Source organism: Micropterus salmoides, unplaced genomic scaffold (genome assembly GCF_014851395.1).
Source record: "Micropterus salmoides isolate LMB-PRFRI ecotype aquatic unplaced genomic scaffold, ASM1485139v1 Ms_hic_scaffold_12, whole genome shotgun sequence".
Lineage (NCBI taxonomy): Eukaryota > Metazoa > Chordata > Actinopteri > Centrarchiformes > Centrarchidae > Micropterus > Micropterus salmoides.
In genome coordinates, this window is record NW_024040263.1 from 33112181 (window position 1) to 33139868 (window position 27688).

At 42.2% G+C, this 27688-nt stretch overlaps 1 protein-coding gene across 6 annotated transcripts in view; it reads left to right on the top strand.

Moving 5' to 3' along the window:
- Positions 1-27601, top strand: part of tenm3 (teneurin transmembrane protein 3) — an 824111-nt gene extending 796510 nt beyond the window's left edge. For all 6 annotated transcript variants that reach the window (XM_038714618.1, XM_038714620.1, XM_038714619.1 and 3 more), the window contains 23 exons: positions 70-171; positions 1505-1678; positions 1903-1962; positions 2649-2811; positions 3050-3188; positions 3406-3511; positions 4003-4145; positions 4855-5033; positions 7406-7510; positions 8203-8333; positions 11222-11391; positions 11982-12108; positions 17109-17306; positions 17679-17738; positions 18345-18689; positions 18964-19208; positions 19286-19467; positions 20079-20281; positions 20666-20776; positions 20891-21033; positions 21140-21264; positions 21555-21685; positions 25186-27601. In XM_038714618.1, the coding sequence (XP_038570546.1) occupies positions 70-171; positions 1505-1678; positions 1903-1962; positions 2649-2811; positions 3050-3188; positions 3406-3511; positions 4003-4145; positions 4855-5033; positions 7406-7510; positions 8203-8333; positions 11222-11391; positions 11982-12108; positions 17109-17306; positions 17679-17738; positions 18345-18689; positions 18964-19208; positions 19286-19467; positions 20079-20281; positions 20666-20776; positions 20891-21033; positions 21140-21264; positions 21555-21685; positions 25186-25941 (4098 nt within the window). In that variant the 3' untranslated portion in view covers positions 25942-27601. The remainder of the gene's footprint in view (positions 1-69; positions 172-1504; positions 1679-1902; positions 1963-2648; positions 2812-3049; positions 3189-3405; positions 3512-4002; positions 4146-4854; positions 5034-7405; positions 7511-8202; positions 8334-11221; positions 11392-11981; positions 12109-17108; positions 17307-17678; positions 17739-18344; positions 18690-18963; positions 19209-19285; positions 19468-20078; positions 20282-20665; positions 20777-20890; positions 21034-21139; positions 21265-21554; positions 21686-25185) is intronic.
- Positions 27602-27688: the final 87 nt, after the last annotated feature.

The following is a 27688-nucleotide window of genomic DNA, read 5'->3' on the forward strand; positions in this document are numbered from 1 at the left end:
ATCAATAGCATCAGCTGTATGATACGGAGGCAGAGCACTCCTAACCCCCTCTGTCATCTCTATAACCAGGTTCGTTTAGAATGGCCCACAGATCTAGCCATCAATCCGATGGATAACTCCATCTATGTCCTGGACAACAACGTTGTGCTGCAGATCACTGAAAATAGACAGGTACAGTCTTTACCCACACTGCATGTTTTACATACACTCACCTAAAGGATTATTAGGAACACCTGTTCAGTTTCTCATTAATGCAGATATCTAATCAACCAATCACATGGCAGTTGCTTCAATGCATTTAGGGGTGTGGTCCTGGTCAAGACAATCTCCTGAACTCCAAACTGAATGTCAGAATGGGAAAGAAAGGTGATTTAAGCAATTTTGAGCGTGGCATGGTTGTTGGTGCCAGACGGGCCGGTCTGAGTATTTCACAATCTGCTCAGTTACTGGGATTTTCACGCACAACCATTTCTAGGGTTTACAAAGAACGGTGTGAAAAGGGAAAAACATCCAGTATGCGGCAGTCCTGTGGGCGAAAATGCCTCGTTGATGCTAGAGGTCAGAGGAGAATGGGCCGACCGATTCAAGCTGATAGAAGAGCAACTTTGACTGAAATAACCACTCGTTACAACCGAGGTATGCAGCAAAGCATTTGTGAAGCCACAACACGCACGACCTTGAGGCGGATGTGCTACAACAGCAGAAGACCCCACCGGGTACCACTCATCTCCACTACAAATAGGAAAAAGAGGCTACAATTTGCAAGAGCTCACCAGTTGAAGACTGGAAAAATCTTGCCTGGTCTGATGAGTCTCGATTTCTGTTGAGACATTCAGATGGTAGAGTCAGAATTTGGCGTAAACAGAATGAGAACATGGATCCATCATGCCTTGTTACCACTGTGCAGGCTGGTGGTGGTGGTGTAATGGTGTGGGGGCCCCTTAGTGCCAATTGGGCATGGTTTAAATGCCACGGCCTACCTGAGCATTGTTTCTGACCACGTCCATCCCTTTATGGCCACCATGTACCCATCCTCTGATGGCTACTTCCAGCAGGATAATGCACCATGTCACAAAGCTCCAATCATTTCAAATTGGTTTCTTGAACATGACAATGAGTTCACTGTACTAAAATGGCCCCCACAGTCACCAGATCTCAACCCAATAGAGCATCTTTGGGATGTGGTGGAACGGGAGCTTCGTGCCCTGGATGTGCATCCCACAAATCTCCATCAACTGCAAGATGCTATCCATCAATATGGGCCAACATTTCTAAAGAATGCTTTCAGCACCTTGTTGAATCAATGCCACGTAGAATTAAGGCAGTTCTGAAGGCGAAAGGGGGTCAAACACAGTATTAGTGTGTGTTCCTAATAATCCTTTAGGTGAGTGTATGTCCTACTACAAATTCTGTTCTTTGAATTTATTCCACTTTGCCAAACTCAAAAATACACCGTGTCCCTTAATCATTCTTAACTAACTTCCATGTATGTGTGTGCGGTCAGGTTCGTATTGTGTCAGGCCGTCCCATGCACTGCCAGGTGCCTGGTATAGAATATACTATGGGGAAGAGGGCGGTCCAGACCATGCTAGAGGGAGCTACAGCCATTGCCTTGTCCTACAGCGGCGTCCTCTATATCGCGGAGACGGATGAGAAGAAAATCCACCGCATTCGACAGGTAATCTTCTGGCACATTCATGTACTGTACATTCCTGAACATCAGATGAACAATTTTCCCAACAAGTCAGAAGTAGTAGTGATGTGAAAGTCAGGATTATAGTTATAGGTATTAAAGTATTTAACTGAATGATTTAGTGTGCCGTTTTCTTTTCAGCCGGGCGATTTAATTTTTTATTTTTTTTACTTCTGTCAAATGTCTATGTCTGGCTATGACCCCACCAGGTGTCGACTGATGGAGAAATAACCCATCTAGCTGGAGCACCATCAGACTGTGACTGCAAGGTACTACACTATATATTTATCACCTAACACTGAGGAGTGCCATTTTCACTCCTTCATGTTCTTATTTTATATGTTCATTTCATATCTTAATCCTGATTCCCTTGTCATAGTACAGCCGATCCATTAGTACTTAAAACTAGGTTAGAAAATGTTGAGAAACCAGCAAGAGACAGCTATATTTAAAAAAAAATTCCTCCAAAGCCACTGCCCCAAAACACACGTTCATGCGCAGTGAGTGCTCGCAGGTTGGTTGGTGGACAGGCATGAAGGCCAACCAGTCATTTCATTTGCTCTGTGCTTACTGCAGTCCTGCTGAAGCCACAGATCCCACATTGTTTTCATTTTTGTGTCAGACTATTTGATTTATTGATTGCTGTCAGGAGCGAATTTTTTGAACATAAAAAAGTAAATCCTTCTGAAATAAATTGCTTACCGCAGAATAAATGAGTAGCAGTCTAAGAACGACATGGATTCAGTATAATACAATATAATGTTAAAGTGACTACAGGTAGTATCTGCTCAACAGGAATGTACTAATAATACAGTAGAATAAAACACGTTCATGTGAAGTTTAGTTCTACTGAATTGTTTGGTTGTGCCTACCTCTGTTCTCCAACACATGACTTCTTTTCTTTGTGTGCTTCTTCTTCGTCCTCTCCCACTCCCTACCGTCCTCGGTCTTGAAGAACGACGCCAACTGTGACTGCTATCAAACGGGAGACGGCTATGCTAAAGACGCGCGACTTAATTGCCCATCCTCTTTGGTGGTGTCTCCGGATGGGACACTGTATGTGGCTGATCTGGGAAATATCCGGATTCGAGCCATACGCCGCAACCAACCGCCTACCGGTATGTATATGCATATTTATACTTACACTTCTTTCTGTATTTGGGAGTGCCAAATATTAGAAATTAAAGATTAAGTTTAAAATATATATATATGGTGGATGTACATAACCCTTTCGTTGCAATTGTCACATTTTGATAGCGTTCACGTCATTAAATAAAAGAAAGTAAATAATAATAGCCAATAATGTAAATAATAAAGATAGTGTATAATAAGAAAAGTTTGTCTGACTGTCTTCAGGCTCTCTGGCTTCAGGCCCCAGCTCCTACGAAGTGGCTTCCCCAGCCTCCCAAGAGCTCTATGTGTTTGATTTGAATGGGACTCACCAGTTCACCATGTCTCTGGTCACTGGTGACTATAAATACAACTTCAGCTACAGGTTGGTGTGTCATCTTTGCCCTCATTTCTGTCATGTGTCATCATTTTTCAACGAAGATGTTTTTGCAGCACAAACTGTTTCTATCTCAGTAAGAAATGATCTTGTGTTTTCTTCTCTTTTGATACATCTTAAAAAATACAATTTCTTCTTTTTCAAATGTTCAAATTTAGTTAATTATCACTTTGCAATATTGCTCCCTCCATTCCCGCTCTCTCAGCAATGAGGAGGATGTAACCGCGGTGACAGACAGCAGTGGGAACACCCTTCGTATCCGTAGAGACACCAACAGGCTGCCTGTACGCATTGTCGCCCCCGATAATCAGGTGAGACCTTTAGCCGTGCTCCAGAACATTTCTTTTAACAAGAGGTTTTGATTTATTTTTACAAGTGTCTCTAACCAATTTGTAGCCATATTAAGATTTTGATTTGAGAGTCTAGGACATTGAGGATCCTGGTTTAGGAATTAAGGGTACATGACATCGTGTGAAAGGAAAAATGTAAGATGCAATTATCAAAATACCAGTTGATTTAAAAAAAACTGCATTCAGCCAGGTAATATACCAGTAATTCATTTTATTATCATTTTGAATTCAGTGTTGTTTCTCACAAAAGTTTCAGGAGAACATGATATTGACAATAAAGCAAACCTACAGTATACTGATGTTTGATGCCTGAGGCGATGGCTGACATCAAGTAAGACTGTAGTGGCAGAGTGTGTTTAATCATTTTTGTATGTAACGTTTGCTTTTTGTGAGTAGCATAAAGGGAACTACTGCCCCGTGGTTACCTGTGGTGTGTGTTTGGGTGTCTACAGGTCATCTGGTTGACCATCGGGACTAATGGAGGTCTGAAGACTCTCACGGCTCAGGGTCAGGAACTGGTATTGTTTAGTTACCATGGAAACAGTGGCTTGCTGGCTACCAAGAGCATCCAAATAGGCTGGACTACCTTCTATGAGTGAGCAGCATTACTTTGTTTATATTTGAGTACATGTCTGCTTTGTACTGACATATGGACGGACAGACAGATATTTTATGTTATATATATATATATATATATACATCCATCCATCGTCAACCGCTTATCCTGCGTACAGGGTCTTGAGCCTATCTCAGCTGACATATATATATATATATATATATATATATATATATATATATATATATATATATTTTATGTTTTATATATATGTTTTAAACCGTTGAGAAGATATTTTGCAACACTTCTGAATAGTCTCACCTTAAATGTTCTGCACCTGCTCAACGGGGTCAGCATCTGACAGGTGTCAAGCTGAAGCGACACACACTTAATCATCTCTCCACACACTCCATTAGTCCCTCAAGTTTATGTCTAGACATAACTTTTTTTGTGGGACCAGTGAACACTGATTGATTCGTCTTTTGACAAGAGATAAAGATAAAATAAAAAATCTACTTGACTGATTAGAAATTCACTGTATTGAAAATCTACTTCCTCTAATTAAATACATTTCAAGCAGCTCCTGCTGAGTACATCCAGTTTAAATTCCACCTTCTCAGCTGTAAGAACCTGGCCGTATGTTTGTGTGTGTGTGTGTGTGTGTGTTATGTATCCATAAAGCACTTTACAGTAATGGCAACTAATGACCCCTTATTCCTCCCTCCCTGCATCCTCCCTGTCCTTGTAGCTATGACAGCGAGGGCCGTCTGACTAATGTGACTTTCCCCACCGGCGTGGTGACCAATCTCCACGGCGACATGTCGTCAGGGGCTGTTGCTGTGGACATTGAGACGTCAGGGAGGGATGAGGACGTTTCCATAACAACCAACCTGTCATCAATAGACTCCTTCTACACTCTGGTGCAAGGTAAGGTGATTACACAAGGGTGTGTGCGTGTGTGTGTTTGTGTGTGTGTGTGGGGGGGGTGTTTGCAAGTGAGTGTTATTTTGCGAGTGCCTTTGTAACACTGAACAGTATTATCCGTGGCTGTACGTTTTATTTTTAAATGGAAAGCAGTGCCAACTTGTTTTAGAGGAGCAAGCTGTGGCTGAGAGGCAGAGGCCGCTAATCAGAAGATCGGGACCCATTAACTTCAGCCACCACCACCAGCCTTTGCACTTATCATGGCAAAACACTCCAAAACATGAAATCTAGTACCTGAAACAGAAACAGCTGTGTAGGAGGAATACAGCTGGGTGAGGAACAGTCAAACTCAGCTAACAAGGTGAGGCTGCTGTTAGTGGAGTCATACACCATGAGGTAGCTGTACTGCATCAGCAAGGTCTCTCCCAGGCAGACATTTCAGGCAGACAGGGGTTTCCAGATGTGCTGTCCAAGCTCTTTTGAAGAAACGGGCAACGCTGAGGACTGTAGACGCAGTGGTCAGCCAGAGAAACCTCCTGCAGCGGATGAACGACACGTCATGTTTACTTCCCTTCACAATCAGAACGCGTCCAGCAGGGCCATCAGCTCAGAGCTGCAGAAAACAGTAGGACCCTGGAGAAGTCTGGTGCGAGGTGGGCTTCATGGAAGACTTGTGGCCAAAAAGCTTCAGACATGGAAACAAGGCCAAGAGACTCAACTATGAACACAGGAACACAGGAACTGGCGTGCAGAAAAATGGCAGCAGGACCGATGAGTCAACATTTGAAATATTTGGCTGTAGCAGAAGAAAGAGTGTAACAAGAGTACAAGAGTGTCTGCAGGCAACACTGAAGCATGGTGTAGGGTCCTACTGTGCTGTTCTAAGTAATGTTATCACGGGACAATGTGTGTTGTGAACGTCAGTAATATCTCCTAGCACCTTTGACTGGAGAAATTCAGAACACAATACTTGATCATTTGCTGGTACCGGCCAACACGCAGCATGCGGCCTAGGTTGCTTGGTGACCCTAAATTGTCCTTAGGTGTGAGTGTGACTGGCTGTTTGTCTATGTGTGGCCCTGCGATGGACTGGCGGCCTGTCCAGGGTGGACCCCGCCTTTCGCCCGATGACAGCCGGGATTGGCTCCAGCCCCCCCGCGACCCTGTACGCAGGATGAGCGAGGGACAATTCAGTAGGCGATATTGGTAGGAACATGCCCTTGGCACCAGCACATTGTTCACCTCTTCTGATAATTCAAGAATTGAGGTGAACTGCAAAAGGTAACCATCATCCTTCATGTCAGACATTCTGCCTAAATGGTGAGGGAACACAAGAATTTAGCACTGATGCCCTTGTTAAATCTGAACTAATGAGCCAGTTGAAGTGAGGCCACGAGTGGCTGGCAATGATTTGTTTCAGAGCGAGCTACATGTGCCAAGAGTGTGAGGGAAAAGAGAGTAGATTCCCCCTCAGAGTAGTGCAGTATTGATTGGAATGCAATAAGTTATTCAAAGCCATCGACAAGTGGAGCATTCCTCTCCATCAATTCACGTGCATTATTTATCGTTTCGCCTCCACGCTGTCATCTAAACTGCACAATGTGCAAGTGGTCTAGGTAATATGAAATCACATCGCAGTAGATGTTGTTGCAGACAAGAAACGGTAAACAAGTTGTTGCATTATGTCATTTTGTTGTTTTTGATTTCTTTGTGCGGAACATGTTGCTAATTCAGAACAAAAACAGTAAATGTTTATGCCTGTGCATTATCACGGGCTGTGTGTGCTGTCTCTCCCCATTCACTCCACATTGTACAAAACTGTTCTGTTTTGCTGGGAAACGGATGTGGGTGGCTGTGAGTGAATGATCAACTTTTTAATGTGCCCTGGAAAAATTATGGCAGATACAGTAAGTTGACATAAAAGCTTTGTAAGTTAGTTAGTTTAAGTTAGTTAGTCAGAGAGGGATAACCTACCTGTTGGTATATCAGAAGGAAAGAGGAAAAACGCTCACACACATGGACGTGCACACACACAGCCATTAGTCCTGCAAGAGGTCAAAGGGAACCTAATTAAAAGAGGCTGGGGGGTGTTAATACCTGCTCTGTGCGCCATTAGCAGGTTCAAACAGCCCACGGAAATTAATTCTACTGTTTTCTCTCCTTACATTTATCCCTTTATCTCTCTCCCTCTCTTACACTTTCACGCTCACATCTCTTTGTCCTTTTTCTCTCTTTCACACTCAGCTACGTATTAATACTTAACTATTAAGTCTTAATACTAAACTGAACTGAATGAATGGCTTGAAACTTGCCACACTGAAATCATTCAATGTGAAATATATTTTGTTATTTGTCTCTGTCTTTCTCTCATATAGACCAGCTTCGTAACAGCTACCAGGTGGGTAATGACCATTCTCTGAGGGTCATCTATGCCAATGGGATGGACACACACTACCAGACAGAGCCCCATATACTGGCAGGTAAGCTGTTTTGAGCACCTGGATGGATAATCAGAGGGTTCATGTCAAAATCAAAAATCAGTTATTGTTTTTATAATTACTTTATCTTGATTGACACTGTGCAGTATGTGTGAAGTATTGGGTGTAAGCTATCTACATGGTGAATGCTTATGTGTTATATATTGCACAGTACGCCGCGTACCAGATTCCCATGTAAATGGTTTTTCCACCAAGAGTTTTTGTATTGCATGCTGTGTCAGAGGCCTTGTTCTCTGAAAAGCTAACACAGATCTCTGGGCATGTTTGTTAAAAGGGTCTTAGTCTACTCTGTAATTCGGTACAAGCCACTACTTGTCCAGCTGTACTGATACCACGTTTTCAGCTAATTTAATTTGACACATTATGAATTGATTTTCACTGAGAGTATCAAAACATATCACATAATAACACAAAACATCACAGTTGGATGCCTTTGATCTGATCATCTGTCAAGCCGGCGTTTTCACATTTTAGTGCTGTTACTGCAAATTATTAATTCTATATTTTACCATTTTCCAAAGCAAAAAGCAGCAGGTGTTCTTACGTTCTACATAGCTAATGCTTTGCACATGTGCATTTGCGAGTGAATAGCACATTGGTTGACTGCTTTATTCTGGATTAGATTTTTTCGCTATAAAATGTGGTATTCGTGCCTTTTTCATATCCATTTCTAGGTGCTGCTAACCCGACTGTAGCCCGACGCAACATGACACTGCCGGGAGAGAATGGCCAAAACCTGGTGGAGTGGAGGTTCAGGAAGGAACAGACACGAGGAAAAGTCATCGTCTTCGGGAGAAAGCTCAGAGTGAGTGCTCTCCAGTTTAAGCTTTCCATGAACAGTGGACCATAGAAAGATTTAGGCAATGAACTGGAACCTATCAAGGGCGTAACCAATGTCAGCTGGGATCACTACTTTAATCTGCTAACCGTGCTTTTCCCTTCAGTTCTTTTTCCCCCACACACCGACACCGGGTCTCTTACTGCAAACACACCTGCTTGCCTCGTCGCCTCTTCCTGTTTGCGTCTGCTCTGCTGACTTTCACCATCAGCGGTTTGTTTTCTAAAGACTTGTCTTCTGGATTCTCCTGTTTTCAAAAACAGCAGGTGCACCGAAGCGATCGAAATCAACTGGGTACCAATTGACATCTTCACTGGCGTGTGCACAGTTCTTGTCTGTGATATCCATTATGTCTACGTCTTGTAACGTAATTCCAGATAACACCTCTCTCTCTGCGTCTGTACAAAATGCTAAAATGTGTCACCAAAGTCAGAGTGTCCGCCTCCCAAGCAGGGACCGTGCAGTAAAACTCGGGCCAGTTACATATACATGCTCAAATCTGTGGCAAACTGACACTATCATGCCAATTTTCAGTCATAGTCATAGCACCACCCACTGACTGACTGACTTAAATGAAGTTTTACCTCTACAAAGATTTCTATCATCCCATGACACACAAAAGGCATCTTGGAGCCATGCAGTTTTCTTTGGCCTCTAATGGTGAGGTTTGCAGATTGCAACCACTACGTTTGGACTCGGCATCGGCCAAAACAGACATAACAAACAAGAGACAGCATCGCAGAACATGCTGGAAACTCACGTAAACTCCCACTGCAACGTTACAGTAATATTTTAAACTAACCCATGCTAGCTGCGTGATAAACTTACATTGACTGCGTTCAGCTGACATGACAGATCTGTTCGCTCACCTGCCGGCCTTTAAATAACTACCTGTGTATATTCACCAGAGAGGCCGAGCAATGCGAGCGTGGCTAAATGTACTGGATGAAAAGGAAACGGTTAGTGAACTAAAGTAAATATTACAAATGAGATCATTGCCACACTTTATAACAGTTAGACCACAGTAAGTAACGTCACTGTAGTGAATGGGTCTGCCACTGTAGTCCTGCCCTGCTGCGTTATTGTATATTATGTGGGACACAAAAGTTACAGCGACTGAGATGGTGGAGAATCTGTGTACCTGAGTATTGGTGAGTATTTTATCCTTATTCAGAGTTTGTGTTGCAGACAACACATATTTAAATGGATCAACTTTACATGTACGTAGTGCAATTTAAACACCTTGGCAATGAAAAGAAGTTTTCACTGATGGGGTTGTATCTGGCTTGAAGGCAAATTTCAATGTTTTGGCATGAAACGGGTTGTTGTAACTTAAGTGGACATTGTCCAATCTGCTCCAAATTTCACAGTCCCAGCCTGAAGACATCTACATGCTAATTAGAAGTTATTGTGCCACCTGCTGGCAACAGGAAGTCTTATGTGACAATAATCATTTGATTTACGTGAAAGTTTCACGTTGTGGTGGATACTTACTGCACAGGAACATGACCTTTTATAATTAGCAGGTGTTCTCTACCACATATAGCGACACAGGAAGTGTGTAACTTCTTCATGCAGCTTCCAAAACACATGAAAATTGTGAGCAGCGTCGACAGTCCTCCAACAACTGCAGGTCCTGTTCATCGCTGCTTGCAACTTTAATTTCTAAATGTATTTGTTTATCATGTAATTATGATGTATTTGACTTCCACTGTCATTCTTAGTATACGTCTTAGTCAGTATATAGACATTATTTAGACGCAGATGATGCGTACTAGATTAAAGCTGTCAATCTGTTCATGGGCTCAGCTCAGCCCGAAGAAATTGTTCCACTAGTTCCTTTTTTAAGTAGGTGGGTGAATGTAGGCCATGTCCAGTTCATGTCAAACGATTCTATGCAAAGGGAAGGCAGCACTATCGGAGAGTCCTGTTTGGCGTTACTTGAAACAGAAGTCACGGTTTGCTTGGATCCACATTAACATCACAGGCAATCCCAATGAGCAAAATGATTTGTTTCTGCTGATATTGAGTGGCTCACACTCTACAGGGCTTTTGGCTGTTATCCCAGTGGTCTTGTTTTTCATCCAGCTGGCTACTTGCCACAGTCCCGATATCCTTCTCTGCCCCCTTTATTCACCTTGCTCCATTCTGCTGGTGCAAATTTACAAACGAATGAGTGGCAGAATAAAAAGATGAGAAAAATGACTCTTGAATGTTTTCCAGCAACACTCTCTTTTTAATGAAACAGGACTGTAAAACAATTGATTAGCTAATTCTTAGTATTTCTGCCTACTTTAAGAATCCATAAGGTGAGTTTAGCACTGAACCTGAGTAATCTATCTTTGTAAATTGTTGTTTGAGCAAAGAGCACGTCATTTAGAAAGCAATAAAGAGTGGCTAGCTGGCTCTGTGATGATACAGTGTTTTATGGGTATTGGATCAGAAGTTTGTTTGAATTCACTGGCTGAGGTGCAGATGTTGAATTGATCAGCCAAGAATTTAACAAGTTAACACTTTGTTTGTCTGTGTGTTTAGCTAGGTGCCCGACACTTCAACGTGTAGCACGCTTATTCTATTTTAATCCCTATACTGCAGTTGTTCTAAGAATAAAATGGTGGTGTTTGATCTGTCTGACGCTGTTGTATTATGGGGTGAGATCAACATTTAAGCATATTGGGGCCTTCAGGCATTTAGTCACGATCAGACTTTGAAAGGAGCATAGCAGGGATTCAGCGTAACTGCATGTTATACAGTCCAGTTTCAGTTCATTAGCATGTAATGTTTCAGCTGATCAAAGGTTTATTTTATCACAAGAGTTAATTTTTTTTGTCATTTGTGTGTCTCCACCCCTGCAGGTGAACGGTAGAAACTTGCTGTCTGTGGATTACGATCGAACACTGCGAACAGAGAAAATTTATGATGACCACAGGAAGTTCCTGCTGAAGATCATCTATGACACCCAAGGGCACCCGACACTCTGGGTTCCCAGCAGCAAGCTATTATCAGTTAACTTGACATATTCCAGGTAAGCCTTTCTATACCGGGGTATTTTATTATTTAAGCGCGCCCCCCACACAGCCCTGGGGGGCTCCGGTGCTGAAGTGTGTCCGCCAATCCGAACTGACTTGGGGTCTGTTCGTGAGGAAGTCCGATATCCAGTTGTTGTATTTAAACCCAGAGTTCTGAGTTTGGTTCATGGGGGAGATTGTGTTGAATGCTGGGCTGAAATCAACAAACAGCATTCTGATGTAGGCGTTGTTATTTTCAAGTTGTGTGAAGCTTTTAGCCACGGCGCAGCGGAGAGATCTGACACGCGCGTTGGGCAGACAGATGTGACACTGCACTGATGACATGAATAAAATAAAAATAAAACTTAAGTACAAGATCATGATTTACCTACATATCCACAGTTGTTGTGTTTTTCCTAATAACAGACAGGTGACTTCATGAACAAAAATAATTTATTTTAGAATTCTCTTTTGATTTTCACGTGTGTTAATGTTCACTGACACTCAGTGTACCGGTAGCCGCATTTATAATAGTGTTGTTAATGACACTGATAACAATTTGTGTGTGTGTGTGTGTGTGTGTGTGTGTGTGCATTTGTTTGTCCAGTACGGGGCAGGTGACAGGCCTCCAGAGGGGTCCGACCACAGAGAGGTGGGAGTACGACAGTCAGGGAAGAATCATTTCCCGAGTCTTTGCTGATGGAAAGACGTGGAGCTACACTTACCTGGATAAGGTACAGGTTAACACAATGCAAGCCATATGTACGCATGTACACACATCACTAACTACAGTTTTACCAATACACACATGAAAACATTGTGTTTGACAGACTTCAAAGGCTCTAATAAAGAGTTGATACGTGCATGTATCATCGTTGCATCATCAATGAGTGTCACTGCTGGGTATTTCATGAAAGCATATGCTCAAGTAGAACCAGAAAGCACACGTGCGTCATTGTCTCTCAAGGAGGTACTGTGATAGAAGTACTGCTCGGCTCTGCAGAGACATGATGAAAAAAAAAAGATAAATGACATGCCAACGCACACACACAGTTTGTTCTCTGTTTTTACCACGCACAAAGCAAGGTTATTGTGTTTGCCATGAATTCTGGTCAAGCAAAGTAAGCAACACTAAGGGAAGCTTTTTCCCCTGTGTAAAATCTGCTGTTACAAAGTTAGTGAGGGAATCGACCTGCCACAAAGCCCGTACTTACAAACAGACAGCCCACTACCCTTATTGAGAGGAGAGGAGGGGAGGGGAGGGGGAGAAATGGCTTGCAGTAGGTAAAAAGAAATGAAAACACAGCTCCCTTGTCTCTTAAGGAAGAAAAAGGGGGGGAAAGGATAGAAGAGACGGCAGTTAAAAGAAATAGACATGAAAAGGAAAACCTCTCATTTTCAGCTTTAAGTTATGTTTTTCTTCCCTTCAAGAGTACTGTGTTGGTGGTCAAAAAAGAATGACTTTGAGTTCCAGGGTGCAGGTCATAGTTTATGTAGCCTGGATGCTAATTTGGCATTTTCACTACATTTCAATGTGAATAGAATTTACAGGTTGCAGATTGTGTGGATTAAAAGTCGAGTCAGTAAGCTCTCAGTGTGCTTTCAAATCGACAGGTTTACAGTGCTATTGAATGGTAATGAGAATGTGGACTGGCAAAGTAATTGGTAAATGGACTGTACTTGTATAGACAACCTGCACTGTCTCTTAAGGTGGACAAGAGACAGGAATCCCTGCAGTACAAGAGCGTAAAAACAAAACCAATAGTACGAGGAGGAAGAGACTGGAGGGATAAATCAGATTCTTTATGTTTGTTTGGGAAGACGGGCAGACAGACAGAGTCCGGCACTAAACAACAACGGGCCTTGTTTGTGCACAGTGAAAGAAAGGAATGCTACAGAGAGACAGAGAGGGATATTTAAGGGAGTCTGCAAAAACAGAGGTACTACTGTGGAAACAAGACCCAGGGGATGGCGGGAGCTTAGTTAAAGCATGTTAGACAGCGGTAGGAAGAGACAGAGACAGAGGGAGAAATAATAGGTAGCAATAAAGGTAGTACATTTAAAGTGAAGGTTTTTTTTTTCTATTTAAGTTTATTTAAAATAGAGAATGTAGATTTGGGTGTCATCTGCAGAGAAAGGGAGAATGTAAGAGATACTTAGAAGACAAGCTAGGCTTATATATGGTTAATTGTTAATGGTCGGTACGTGGATAGCGCCGTTCTAGTCTTCCGTTTTTCTATACAGTGTAAGGTTTTCTTTGAGCAAACATCTAGTGGCCATTAGAGAAAGAATCAGCTTCACCCCCAGCTGTGGTGGTTACCACATGATGAATACCAATGACTCATAGTTCCTGGGCAACATGCTGACGTGTTTGTCTGTCGGAACATCCCATTTCTCACAGATATGTGTTACTGAATGCCTCTTTCTACACAGTTCTCCCAAGGTTCAGTGAGCGATTTAATATCACAGTTTGATATGTAGAAAAAGTAGATTATTATAAATAAATCACATATTTTGTCATATTAGACGGTGTGTATCAGTTAGGCTTTACAAGAGCTTTGAACTTTTAGTGGTAGTTTTTTTTTTCTAAAACATCCATATTGTTAAGGGTTGTTTGAGGCAAAAAAGGAAAACAGACCAAGGGAACTTCAAGTAAGCATTTCAAGAAAAAGAAAAGCTGTATTTAGGATCTGAGTGACAGTTATGAAAAATACAAGCAAGACCCTAGTTAATAAATTAAAGAAAAGAAACTGGAGGAGAGGAAAAACTGGAGGGATTTGAAGTAAAATGAAAGAGAAAGAAGCAGAGAACGATGAAAAAAGTCAGGGGAGGCACAAAAAAGTGACAGAACATGGGACGTGAGAAGAGACATGTGTTTTTCATTCACTTCCTTCCTCTGCCTTTTCACTTTCTTTCTTTGCTGAAAAGCCTCTTTGGGAAAAGGTTAGAATTCATCATGCACAGTGGCACACATACAACACCGGACCTGCGTCTGTACGGATGCAACATACTATAATTTATGATGAACACAGTTGAGTGGGTGACATGCTACTGCAACTACTGATCAATATCTTTGTTGTCCCAAGAGAAAAAGGGTCTTACAGTCAAATAAACACAAATGTAAAAACCAACAAAGAAGAAATACATAGACCGTGAAAAAAAATGTTTGAGATAAATAAAAATCGAGATCAGTCCGCTCTACAAGAATTAAACTTGGCCTGAAGACGCTTCCTGGGAACACACACCCAATGAAATGGTGTATAAAAGTCATTATTACACAATAATACAGTAGATCAGTTTAGATCAGTTGACTTCAGTGAAAGAGTTGTGCAAAATGCACTGGATGACTTCCTGAGCCAGTTTAGCAGGTTGATAGAATCACGTATTAAGCACTTCTCTGACCTGTCTAGTTGGACTCATCGGGGCTTTAGCGCCTGCCTGAGGCAAAGAGCACATACCCAGCAAAGAAGACGAGATTAGATCTGCATTCTCCTCACATTTCAGATTATTGTCCACCACTACTCACAGTGCAGGAGGGTCCAGGAGGATTTGTGGAAGGGATGACTTTGTTTTTTGTTTTGGACACCAGGTGGATATTGGTGTCACATCTTTCTACACAGATGTCCAGTTTTCCTCTTCCTATTAGCAGACGTACGTGTGGTAAGCCCCCAAGCCCCACGGCCAGGACAGCGTGGAAAACACCCGTGGGGCTAAAAAGAGTAGCAGGGCATCCCCGTTGTTGTGGTAGATGATGTATGTCCAACAAACATGTTGTGTCATGTGTGAAAGCTGCTTCCTTGACCTGTGCTGTCATGTCCACTTATTATCGGAAATGTTGGTCTTTTTTTCCCTGAAGCTGAGTTGAAAGTGGACAGGCTGTAGCCTGTTCACGTGCTGATTTGTTTTTTTTAATCGTGTCGTAACTGTCCTTGCTTCCTTTGTGCTCTTGTGTGTGACTGTTTAATAACATCCTCACCTGTGGTCCAGTTCCACAAACTCTGCTCTGTTTTCTGAAGGGGCTGAATCGGAGCAGCAACCCTCACAATAAACCAACTGTATCACCAGAGGGCAATATCAATATTGGATTATTTCACAAGCACACCAGATTGTTTTTTTTTTTTTACATCCACTGCCAATATTTTATAATATAGATAGATAGAGAGATATAGATATAGATATAGAGATAGAGATAGAGGGAGAGAGATATAGAGATATATATATATAGAGAGAGAGAGAGAGATAGAGATAGAGATAGAGATATAGAGATATAGGGAGATATATATAGAGAGAGAGATAGGGAGAGAGAGAGAGAGAGATAGGGAGAGAGAGAGAGATAGAGATATAGGGAGATATATATATAGAGAGAGAGATAGGGAGAGAGAGAGATAGGGAGAGAGAGAGAGATATATATAGAGAGATAGAGATATAGAGATATAGGGAGATATATATATATATAGAGAGAGAGATAGGGAGAGAGAGAGAGATAGGGAGAGAGAGAGAGATAGGGAGAGAGAGAGAGAGAGATATATAGAGAGATAGATATAGAGATATAGGGAGAGAGATATAGATATAGAGAGAGAGAGAGATATATAGAGATATAGGGAGAGAGAGAGATATATAGATATATATATAGAGAGAGAGAGATAGAGATATAGAGATATAGGGAGAGAGATATAGATATATAGAGAGAGAGATATAGGGAGAGAGAGAAATATATAGATATATATATATAGAGAGAGATAGAGATATAGAGATATAGGGAGAGAGAGAAATATAGAGATATAGGGAGAGAGAGAGAGAGAGAGAGATAGGGAGAGAGATATAGATATAAGTTCTCGCTTTCTGCAGGATGTGCACATGGTCACTACAGTATGGTTAAGGTTATTGAAAAGTTGGGGTTATGTCAAATGCATTTTGGTTAAGTTATGGTTAGACACCTGACAACATGTGGTTATTGTATTTATGATTGGAGGTTACCGGTCAGCAGGTAGCTAAACTAGCTGAAGAATGAGATGGTAAAGCATGAATGAAGTAGCCGATGCTTACTTCAGTGACCTGCCAGACCTAATGCAGTGCTGTTAAAAGGTTAAAGCTATCTGTTACATTGCATAATGCCAGTGGAGCACAACCCCACCAGATGGTGCAAAAAATCATGATATTCATCTAATAAAAGCTGATTAGAAGATGTACTGTCAGCTGTGCTTGATATATTTAATTGTCCCACAGTGTCATTACATGTAGCATACGGTTCATTAAGTAAACATCATGTTTATTCTGTGTAAGAAGCATAGACTGTGAATGTACACAGCGCAGCGGATACGATTCAGCCCTATCCTGATTGACAGGTCGCTGTGATCGCAGCTTATCAATCACAAGGTAGCCCCGCCCTAAAGCACCACCTGCTTTATAGATTTGAGAAAGAATCCAGGTTCAAGGCACCTCCACATGGGCTTCACTTTTCAGACCCGGTGGTTGGTGCTTGGTAAGGAGCTCCATGTTTGTTGAGACTAACTGGTGAAATATATATATATATATATATATATATATATATATATATATATATATATATATATACACACACACATATATATATATTTCCATCTGTCACATATTGGGCCCAGTATAGAGTGAAAAATTCTTTTCTACAACATTGAGTAACTGTAAACTGTAGACTCTGTGTCATGTAGTGCTCTGATGACAGGTTTCATATTCTGTTCTGCCCTCTCTCTAACAGTCCATGGTCTTGCTGCTGCACAGCCAGCACCAGTACATCTTCGACTATGACTCAGGGGACCGTCTGTCAGCGGTCACCATGCCCAGCGTGGCTCGACACACCATGCAGACCATCAGGTCCATAGGATACTACAGGAACATCTACACCCCCCCAGAGAGCAACGCCTCTGTTACCGTGGACTACTCTGAAGATGGACAGGTGTGTGTGTGACTGCAATTCATATCTCCGTTTTTTTTAGTTTTGGCTTTTACACCACAAATGAAACACTGGAAATGAATTATCTTGATGTATCCATATTTTTAGCAGATGCTGTAGTTCTCTTTGTCACTGCCAATTTACAATATAATGATTTAAGACTGCAAGGCAGCCACACATTTCTTTGTGTATTTCCAGCCATGGTCAGTTCTGACAGGTTGGCTTACACAGCCATGATGAATCTAAAGTCTAATCAGCAACCCATCAGTGGGATCTTCTTCTTAATGATATTAAAACTAAACAGCTCATCTCCACTGCGCTCTCTCTCTCTCTCTCTCTCTCTCTCTCTCTCTCTCTCTCTCTCTCTCTCTCCAGCTCCTCAGAGTCGCCCATCTTGGCACTGGCCGCTGTATACTGTACAAATATCGCAGACAGGTATATGATTTAATGTCTTTATTTACACGGTTAACATAATTAAAAACTGTATTATATTCAAATATTTCAAATGTTAAATATATTGTTTAAATGTATTTTATAACACATACAATGTTTTAAATTTCTGACAATTTATATTTAAATATTTACAGTAAAATTCAGGCATTGGATTAATGTTTCATTCGTTCTTTGACTGTAAATCGTTAAAGCAGTTCAGTCAACTCACATATGAATAGTTACATATTGGATATAAATTTTTCCCCCAAGATCCTGAACAGTATTATCTGCTGTATAGAGAATAGATGGAAAGAAGATTTACTTTTTGCATCAAGGCTGTTTCGTGTAATTGAAAGCCATGGCAGGGAGAGATCGATACACCCCGCACATGGGGAACCATGAAAAACATGAAGAGTCAGGGGGACCCTAGGGTGGTGGTGAGGCGTGACATGCGTAAGTAGCAGCTGCAGCAGAGAATGAACAGCTTTGACAGCTTGAATAGACAGCTCAAGAGTTGATAGCAGTCATTAAAGTTAACTTACGGTGTGGCTGATCCTGGGTGAAGTCCATTATTGTAAACACATACTGCTGTTTCATTTCTCTGCTCAGAACAAGCTGGCAGAGATCCTCTATGACTCAACACGAGTCAGCTTCACCTACGATGAGACCGCTGGTGTGCTTAAGACCGTCAACCTGCAGAGCGAAGGCTTCATCTGCTCCATCCGCTACCGCCAGATCGGCCCGCTGGTCGACCGGCAGATATTCCGCTTCAGCGAGGACGGGATGGTGAACGCTCGCTTTGACTACACCTACGACAACAGCTTCAGAGTCACCAGCATGCAGGCTGTAATCAATGAGACACCACTGCCAATCGACCTCTATCAGTTTGATGATATATCTGGGAAGGTGGAGCAGTTTGGGAAGTTTGGAGTCATCTATTATGATATCAATCAGGTGAGACGCAGTTGATTTGAATTGTCCTTAAATCTGTTTCTAATGGCAACAGGAGATATGGCTGGAATATCACATCGTTTTCCACATTACTGATGAAATGACAAAATGGTAACACCTGGAGACCTGAAAACCTCCCTGAGTAGCAGTTATTCAGTGTTAATGCTCCGTCTTGTCTGGTCAGTCAGGTCCAGGCTCTCCAGTCTCTGTAGAAATCCGGATGTGTAGGAACTAAACTGTGAACTGTTTTCTGACCTTGTCCCTCCCTCCGTCTCAGATTATCTCCACGGCAGTGATGACCTACACCAAACACTTCGACCAGCACGGCCGCATCAAGGAGATCCAGTATGAGATCTTCAGGTCCCTGATGTACTGGATCACTATTCAGTACGACAACATGGGCCGAGTCACTAAGCGCGAGATCAAGATCGGTCCGTTCGCCAACACAACCAAGTATGGTTACGAGTACGACGTTGATGGACAGCTGCAAACGGTCTCCCTCAATGAGAAGATGATGTGGAGGTAGGAGTATTACATTGAGCTGGAAAAAAGCATTTGATGATGCCAGATGTTAACAGTGTCATTTCCTGGCTTTGCAGGTATAATTATGACTTGAATGGGAACCTGCATTTGCTGAACCCCGGGAACAGTGGTCGGTTAACCCCTCTGCGCTACGATCTGAGGGACAGAATCACTCGTCTGGGAGACGTTCAGTACCGGCTGGATGAAGACGGTTTCCTGAGACAAAGAGGAGCCGAGATATTTGAGTACAATTCAAAAGGTGAGAATTAGCAATTGTACTCTGTACCCGCCTTACGCCCAATGTCAGCTGGGATTGGCTCCACCCTGTACGCAGGGTAAGCGGTTGATGATGGATGGACTCAGTATTTTGGTGGGCCAACGTAGCAATTTAAAGGCCCAGTCACAACAGAAAGTGACACAGCAAAGGTCATCCATGTGTTTCTGAAACAGGCCGTGCTGGAAGCTTGGTTACATCATGACCACTAGCGTGGCTGCATGATGAACTACCAGCTGGGAACATGCTAACGCTGACTGGACACAAAAGACTTTTGTGGATTCATTTCGCCCCTGTGATCCTGGTGATTGGAATCTAATAAATTGCATTTGCTGCAACAGTTCCCAGTTTAAAATGCTGGTGTGACAGAGCCTTACACTTCTTTACGTCACTTCACACCGCCATGTGTAGAATTATTACGTGATTATATAACATCAAAACTGTTTTTGTACGTAGATAAAAAGGAACAATCCCACTTGGGGCCACCATAGGCAGCAATTTTTCAATCCTATAATTTCATAGTAGCTTTAACATCAATCTTATTGTCTTGTCATTCTTCACACCCCGATTCTTCCTTTTTATCATCTGTAATGCAGGCCTTCTAGTTCGTGTCTACAGTAAAGCCGCCAGCTGGACCATCCAGTACCGTTACGATGGTTTGGGCCGACGGGTGGCATCTAGAAACAGTCTGGGCCAACACCTGCAGTTCTTCTACGCCGACCTGAACTACCCCACCAGGATCACTCACGTCTATAACCACTCCAGCTCTGAGATTACGTCCTTTTACTACGATCTGCAGGTAGCTGCCCATTATGTCAAATTTTACAAGCAAAGTAGTTCTACAGTATCTCCAGATAAAGACAGGCAAAACATTGGATGTGGAGGAGTCTAGCTTTCTCCAGACAGAGCTCTCAATGACTGTTTATGAGTAACCTTTGGTTTTCACTCTCAACTTTTGACCTATGATAGTCTGTGTGGAGCGGGTTTCCGGACGTGAACTTGTTTTATTGTGAGGAATAAGTGATTCAGCAGCAGCGCGACCCTCAACAATTAATAATAATAATTGTGACATCATTATTTACAGGCCACCTGTGGCGTTACAGAATACAACAGCAATAATAAAAATCATCAAACATATTACTATTATATTCATGTCTTAATTGGAATATGTATTGTTGCGCAGGGCCATGTGTTTGCTATGGAGATCAGCAGTGGAGAGGAGTTTTACATTGCGTGCGATAACACTGGGACCCCACTGGCTGTCTTCAGCAACAACGGATTATTGCTTAAACAGGTATGTGTGTGAGTGTTTTCCTGTGGGACAAAGGAAGAAGGCGGTTGAGTGTATTTTGTGCATCTGTTCAAATTCTATGCATGAAATAGTTTTGCGTCTCTTTTTGTGTGGTAGGTGCAGTACACGGCATATGGCGAGGTTTACTTTGATTCCAACCCAGACTTTGTGCTGGTAATCGGTTTCCATGGAGGCCTGTATGATCCTCTGACACGACTGCTGCATTTTGGAGACAGAGACTATGACATCCCTGCTGGGAGGTAGGCAGTCTGTCGCTTACTCGCTCTTTGCATAACATTCTATATAACAGGATGCTATTCCAGCTTTGTCGGTGTCACGTCTGACCAGAGTGTGTTTGTTATGAAGGTGGACGACCCCTGACATCAGCACATGGACACGTGTCGGTAAAGACCCCCAGCCCTTCAACCTCTACATGTTCCGAGGCAACAACCCCATCAGCAAGATTCATCAGGTCAAAGAATATGTCACAGGTAACAAGAAGATATTTATAGTAAAAAAGTTTTGGATAATAGCTAAAACTAAAAGCTTGTTAAAGCTGAATGACCATACATATTTGTATGTATCTAGCTGCCCTTAAAGACACAGGATGATAATTTCATTTATTTGTGGATGATACATTATATAGTGAAGTGGAGGGTTTTATGAATGTGCTGATGAAAATGAATTGTAGATATGTCTGTTGCTTTTCATCAGAAAAAACAGCAACTCACTCTTCAACTTCTTTTATTTTTCTCTATCCCACTGCTGTCTTTTTATGTAGATGTCAATATCTGGTTGGTCACATTTGGCTTCCATCTCCACAACGCAATCCCAGGATTCCCCATTCCCAAGTTTGACCTGACGCAGCCGTCGCTGGAGATGAAAAAGAGCCAGCTGTGGGATGACCTGCCTGTATGTATCCTAAGTGGTAAATGGGCTGTCCCTGTATAGCGCCTTTCTAGTCTTCCGACCACTCAAAAAGCTTTTACACAACATCACATTCCTGCTGATGGCTGAGGCTGCACATCAGAAACAGAAACTAATCCTGAGTGTGGCACAGCAATCACGAACAATTTGGGGTTCAATGTCTTCGACATGCCTTCTAATCTTCCAATTACCTGGTGACCAGCTCTACCTCCTGAGATTAATGAATAAAAGATAACATATGAGCAACAATCCTGTGTTCTATTAGCTGCACACTGTTATCTGTCATCACAACTAATGGGCAAATCCACATTCAACCACATGGAGCAGAAAATGCTGCACTGCACAAACCTTTAAGGTGCGACCAACCAACCAGTGACGTGACAGCAGGTATTTTGTTGTTACCTTATATGACGTCACTAGTCATGACTGTGTTAGGCCAATTATTTGAATTATATTTTATCTTATAAAAAGAATAAACAAGACACATGATAAAATTACCATTAGGAAAGAGAAAAGTATTTTATACATGCAAAATAAAAAACATTAAAATAAGCAAAAGAGATTAAATGGAGAGGAAATTCATGGAGCAATATATTCAGAAAAAGGGCGAGGAAATCCAAACATAACCTGACGTTCACAGAGAAAAGAAAATCAGGAAATGGAGGGGAAAGAGGAAACTGTAGGAAGAAATGGGCTGAGAATAATGAGCAAGACAAGAGAAGACAATAAGGAGTCATCCACCGAGACCACTCATTCATGTATGTCTCGGATTAAACTCGCATTCGCTGCCCATTCCTTTTCTTACACTCGTTCAGTTATTGTGGCTATTTATAAACTTGTTTGGTGGACAGGTTATCAGTAATTCACACTTGTGCACAAAGAGTGAGAGACGGCGCAGAGATTCAGTGAAATAAAGACAGTCAACATGAACACTGAGGACAGAGACAAATATAGATGCGGCAGATTCAGAGAGGAACTGGAGAGAAAACGAGGAAGCCTTGGACTGACTGAAGGTGTTGTTTGAAGTGGGAATGTACTGGACTTACTCGTGCAGTTTGGGTGCAGTAGTGGCCTTTGTCACCAGGAAATCCAGAAACAACAGGGGTGTTGATCAGCCGAGTAGTTTACTTGTGGTCACACAGAGGGCTGTGGTGTTGGGAAAATGCTGTAAAGTAAGAACGCTGCTCAGAAATAGGGTTTAAATGGCAGCAATAGTTATGTAAAAATAATAATAATAATTATTATCATTACTATTATTTAATAATTAATAATAAAAAGTTAAATTCACCTCGGGTTCTAGTCTTAAACAAGAGAAAATTGAAAGCCAGTTACCTCATTTAGTCTCATAAGATTGTCAATGTAGACAGTGGCGACAAATTCACTCTTACGCAACATTAAAGAAACCAGCATGCATAACTACAAGCAGTTATTTACAGACAAACAAAAGTAAAACACACCAGGTGAAATCTAACTAAAATGTACGGAACTAAAGGACGAAGAGGTCTCTGCAAAAATCTGTGCAACCTTGCTGTTGGGCATGCCGTCGAGACAGCGGCTGATCGTCAACAACATAAAAAGAAAAAGTCATTATCAGTCAGAAAACGCTACCCCTGACATCTTAAATAAAGATGGCATAAGATATGTAGTATTTCAACATGCTCCTCGTCTCCTCACAGTACACGTGGAGTGAGGAGTGGTGCAATGTAAATCGATTCTGTACTGGGATATGAGTATATCAGAGTACGCTACCCTGAAATGATGTTATAATACAGAAGATTTCATACTGTGAAATATAGGAACACATAAGGTAGCATTTTTTCCATAGGGCAGAGCGACTTGATAGACTATTGATTTGCGCTTCGACAAAGCAGCATATATCATCAGAACACCGGGAACACCCCGCCAGACCCAGTCATCTAGCCATCATAATTTGGCCCTTGTCAAATCCTGATGCTTGCCCATTCTTCCTGCTTCTAACATCAACTTTGAGGACACAGTGCTGCCTAATATATCCCCACCCACTGACAGGTGCCATGGTAACCAGATAATCAGTGTTATTCACTTCACCTGTCAGCGGTCGCTGATCAGTGTATAATCTATTAACATGTCTATTTTTGAACTAACTTTTGCACAGTACTGTATGTGCAATATTTGTTTTTTGTGTTTCTAAATATCTTGTTTGTATAATATCTAGTGCTGTTCTGCAAAAGTGCCTTCCAAAATGAATCTGTTTTTTTTTTTACGGACAGTAAATGCAACAAAGAATCAACCGATACACTGTGCAAATACACCAAGGCTACGTTCAGACATTTTTTTGGTCGTATGTGACTCAGATCTGATCTTTTCACTTCGCTGACCCTCGCCATGAACAAAAAAATCATGTGATTCTCTTCCTCCTCTACTTTGCTATCATCTTCTCACAAATTCCCCCTCTTACACCTGAAATCCATCAGGTCACCAGCTCTTTTCTGAGTTATGTGCATGCTATTTTTCCGAGCGGACACAGTGGGGGGAGAGAGAGAGAGAGAGAGAGAGAGGGAGGAAGATGTCCAGCACCAGAAACCGTAATGAAAAGGACAGAAAGTTGTGAACATTTGTCATAATTCGGCAGAAATGTGACCCGTGAGAAGACAATGAAAAACGGGAGTCTCCCGAGAGCTAACCTCTGTTGCTCCTTGTTTCCTTCTGTAACCGCTGTTCTAGGTTACTGCTGTGTGTTCGTCTTCTGTGCATGCGGGTCACTTTCAGGCCGCGGACAGTTCACATTGGACTCTGATATGGGCCACATTTAAGCAATAATGTGAACTGTCAAACAAAAACATATATATCATTAAGGCCTGCAGTCTGAACGTAGCCTAAAATCTATTACACATATATAACACGACAATAACATACCTCACAGATATAAAAACGTACTGAACATGATTCTAAACATTCTTTAAAATTCTTCACCGTTAGAGCACTTTTTTTTGTTAGCTACTGTTTGTTTAGGGCAGTGTTTTTTGGACCAGTACCAGACCAACAGGGCACCAGGAAACAATATAAATTGGCAAAAAGAAACATATAATAGTTTTAAATAAGCTTTTCTTTGTAAAGATGACAGTCCATAGTGTTAAAAGGCTGGTCGTCGCTGACACACTGTAGCTGCAGGAGCTCCCTTCACATGAACTAACATCGCTGATATAAGCTTTATGGATAAATGGATTAGCCCACTCACCATAAACTGAGTCTGAAATGTACAACCTGAAAGTATCAAACACTAGACACTTCACTCAGGTGCCATCGGAACTTTGATGATTATTTACTTATTGAAGAAGTCACAATGTTTTCTGAAAGTCTGCTGCAGATTTAGTCTTAATGCCGACGTGAGTTTAGGAGAGAACAGCCCATATAGTTTTCTGTGTTGTCTGTATTATCATGCAGTGTTATTTTAATGCACATGTTAATGATGTCCTAAAGTTACTTCCTCTTTCTCTCATCCACAGTCTATCTCAGGTGTCCAGCAGGCGGTGATTCGTCAGTCTCGGGCCTTCCTGTCCTTTGAGCGCATGCCAGAAATCCAGCTCAGCCAGCAACATTCACACCAGGCCAAACCCTGCCTGTGGTTCGCCACTGTCAAGTCTCTGATTGGCAAAGGAGTGATGCTCGCTGTGATCCAGGGCCGCGTGGTGACCAACGCTCTCAACATTGCCAATGAGGACTGCATTAAGGTGGCTGCGGTCTTAAACAATGCCTTTTACCTTGAAGACCTACATTATACAGTGGAGGGACGAGACACCCACTACTTCATTAAGACCAGCCTGCCTGAGAACGACCTGAGTGCACTGCGGCTCACCTCAGGCAGGAAGTCACTGGAAAACGGTGTCAATGTCACAGTGTCCCAGTCCACAACGGTGATGAACGGGAGAACACGGCGCTTCGCTGACGTGGAGCTGCAGTACGGCGCCCTGGCCCTCCACGTGCGTTACGGGACGACGCTGGACGAAGAGAAAGCGCGAATCCTGGAGCAAGCGAGGCAGAGGGCGCTCTCGAGCTCCTGGGCCCGTGAACAGCAGCGCGTGAGGGACGGGGAAGAAGGAGTTCGGCTGTGGACAGAGGGGGAGAAAAGGCAGCTGCTGAGCAGTGGGAAGGTTTTAGGTTACGATGGCTACTACGTCTTGTCCATAGAGCAGTACCCCGAGCTAGCCGACAGCGCTAACAACATCCAGTTCCTACGGCAGAGTGAGATAGGGAGGAGGTAACACGCTGATTTCTACCCCGTGACTGTCAAAGACTAACAAAACGTTTTAATACAAAATGGATGTCACAGACTGAACTGACTGAAAACTAGCCACTGAAGAGACCCCATGTTTGCAAATTAGTTTTATTCTGAGGACGGTAACATAGTATGTATGGACTGATGATGTAACCATCACCACAAGGCAACTGACCTGACACATCATGAAACTACAGTTGTGATGGTTTGAAACAGTCTTCATGCGCCTGCAAAATTTCAGTCTTTTGCCTTTTCTCTCTTTCTTTTTCTATCTTTACTTTCTTTCTTTCGCCATGTCGTCTGCACGCATGCCCCCCCCCCCCCGGTAGGCAGGGCTAACCTGAGTGCTATAATCATGTGCTATTTATCTGTGAAACTGGGGGATGTTGACACTTCTAGCCAACTGAGCATTTCAACAGCCATCACAACCAGATGAGCCTGCAAGCATTTAGACAGTTGTAAACTGTCAGAGCAGTAAGTATGACAAATGCCTGTGGAACCCTAACAGATGTTGCAGGTATAATATCTGTGTGGGTCCAGATGTGACCCGTCGCTCTGGGTTATAGACCTCTCTGAGCCACGTCTATTGTTTCTGTGGCTGAAGTCCGTGGAATGGACTGTTGTGGACTCGAAGATCGACGAGCGACAGACACAAAAAAGGACTACAGTTTGTACAAAGGAAAAAAAGACTGATTTTTCTGTTTGGGGTTTGAGTTTTGTTTTTATATATAAACTTGCTTCAGACGAAAAGGGGATATAAAAAAATTACAAAAAAGTGTTTACATACTATTACCTATACCACTATTACTACTATTACTACACCACCATGATCTGAAGTAAACGAAACCAGAAACTTTGAGTTTGGTTTTTGTTTCTTTCTTACTGATATCTATGATCTGTCTGGTCGGTTCTAAAACCTCTCCTCCTAATCCCCTGTGCTTTTACAAGGTCTATAAGATCGTACAGTTTCAGACCACTATCAGCAGCGGCGTGTGAGGGAGCAGGGCAACCACGGCTGTTTGTGATTCTTTGTGGATGTACTCTTTGTGGACCGAGTGGGCTCCCTGGTCCTCTTGTCAGCCCAGGTGTCCTTCACTTCTGCAAAATGTGACTCAGCCTCATAATGCATAGACCTTGTGCTTTTATCGGTCGAAGGTAGTAGTGTTGCTTGCAATAGAAACATGTTGTCATGGCTTTGGGGGGGCAGGGTTGCTGTGAGTAGTAACTAATCGTTGCTTCTCTCCTCATTTTTGCTCGTTTCTCCTTCGAGGGACTGCATCGCCATCAGTGACTTTAATGAGTAACAGTAATAGATCAAAAATCGATGTGGACGTTTTCTCATTGATTGTGGGTCTCTGTACTGTTTTAGAGGAGTTTTCTTTGTGTGTATGTGTGTTTACAAGGGTGGTACGGCAACTTTAACCATTTTCAAGGAAAGAACAGGAACTTTATACAGAGAGTTAACATCATATGCTACCAATCTTTTTTCAGAGACAATTGAGATGAGTTGACAATGTTTTATGGGTTTATCTTTTTTTATTTTGAAGGTTGAGAAATTCCACTTATCCGTACATCAATATTAGTCTCAGAGAAAGTAATTTATGTACAGTGTTTCTACAGTAAAGAATAAAAAATCCTTGAAACTATTGCTGGGTTTTACTGTGTTGTACGTCTGTTTCTTTTTCTCTCCAAACAGTAAAGGAAGTTCCTAGCAGAAATGAACATGGTGTCAC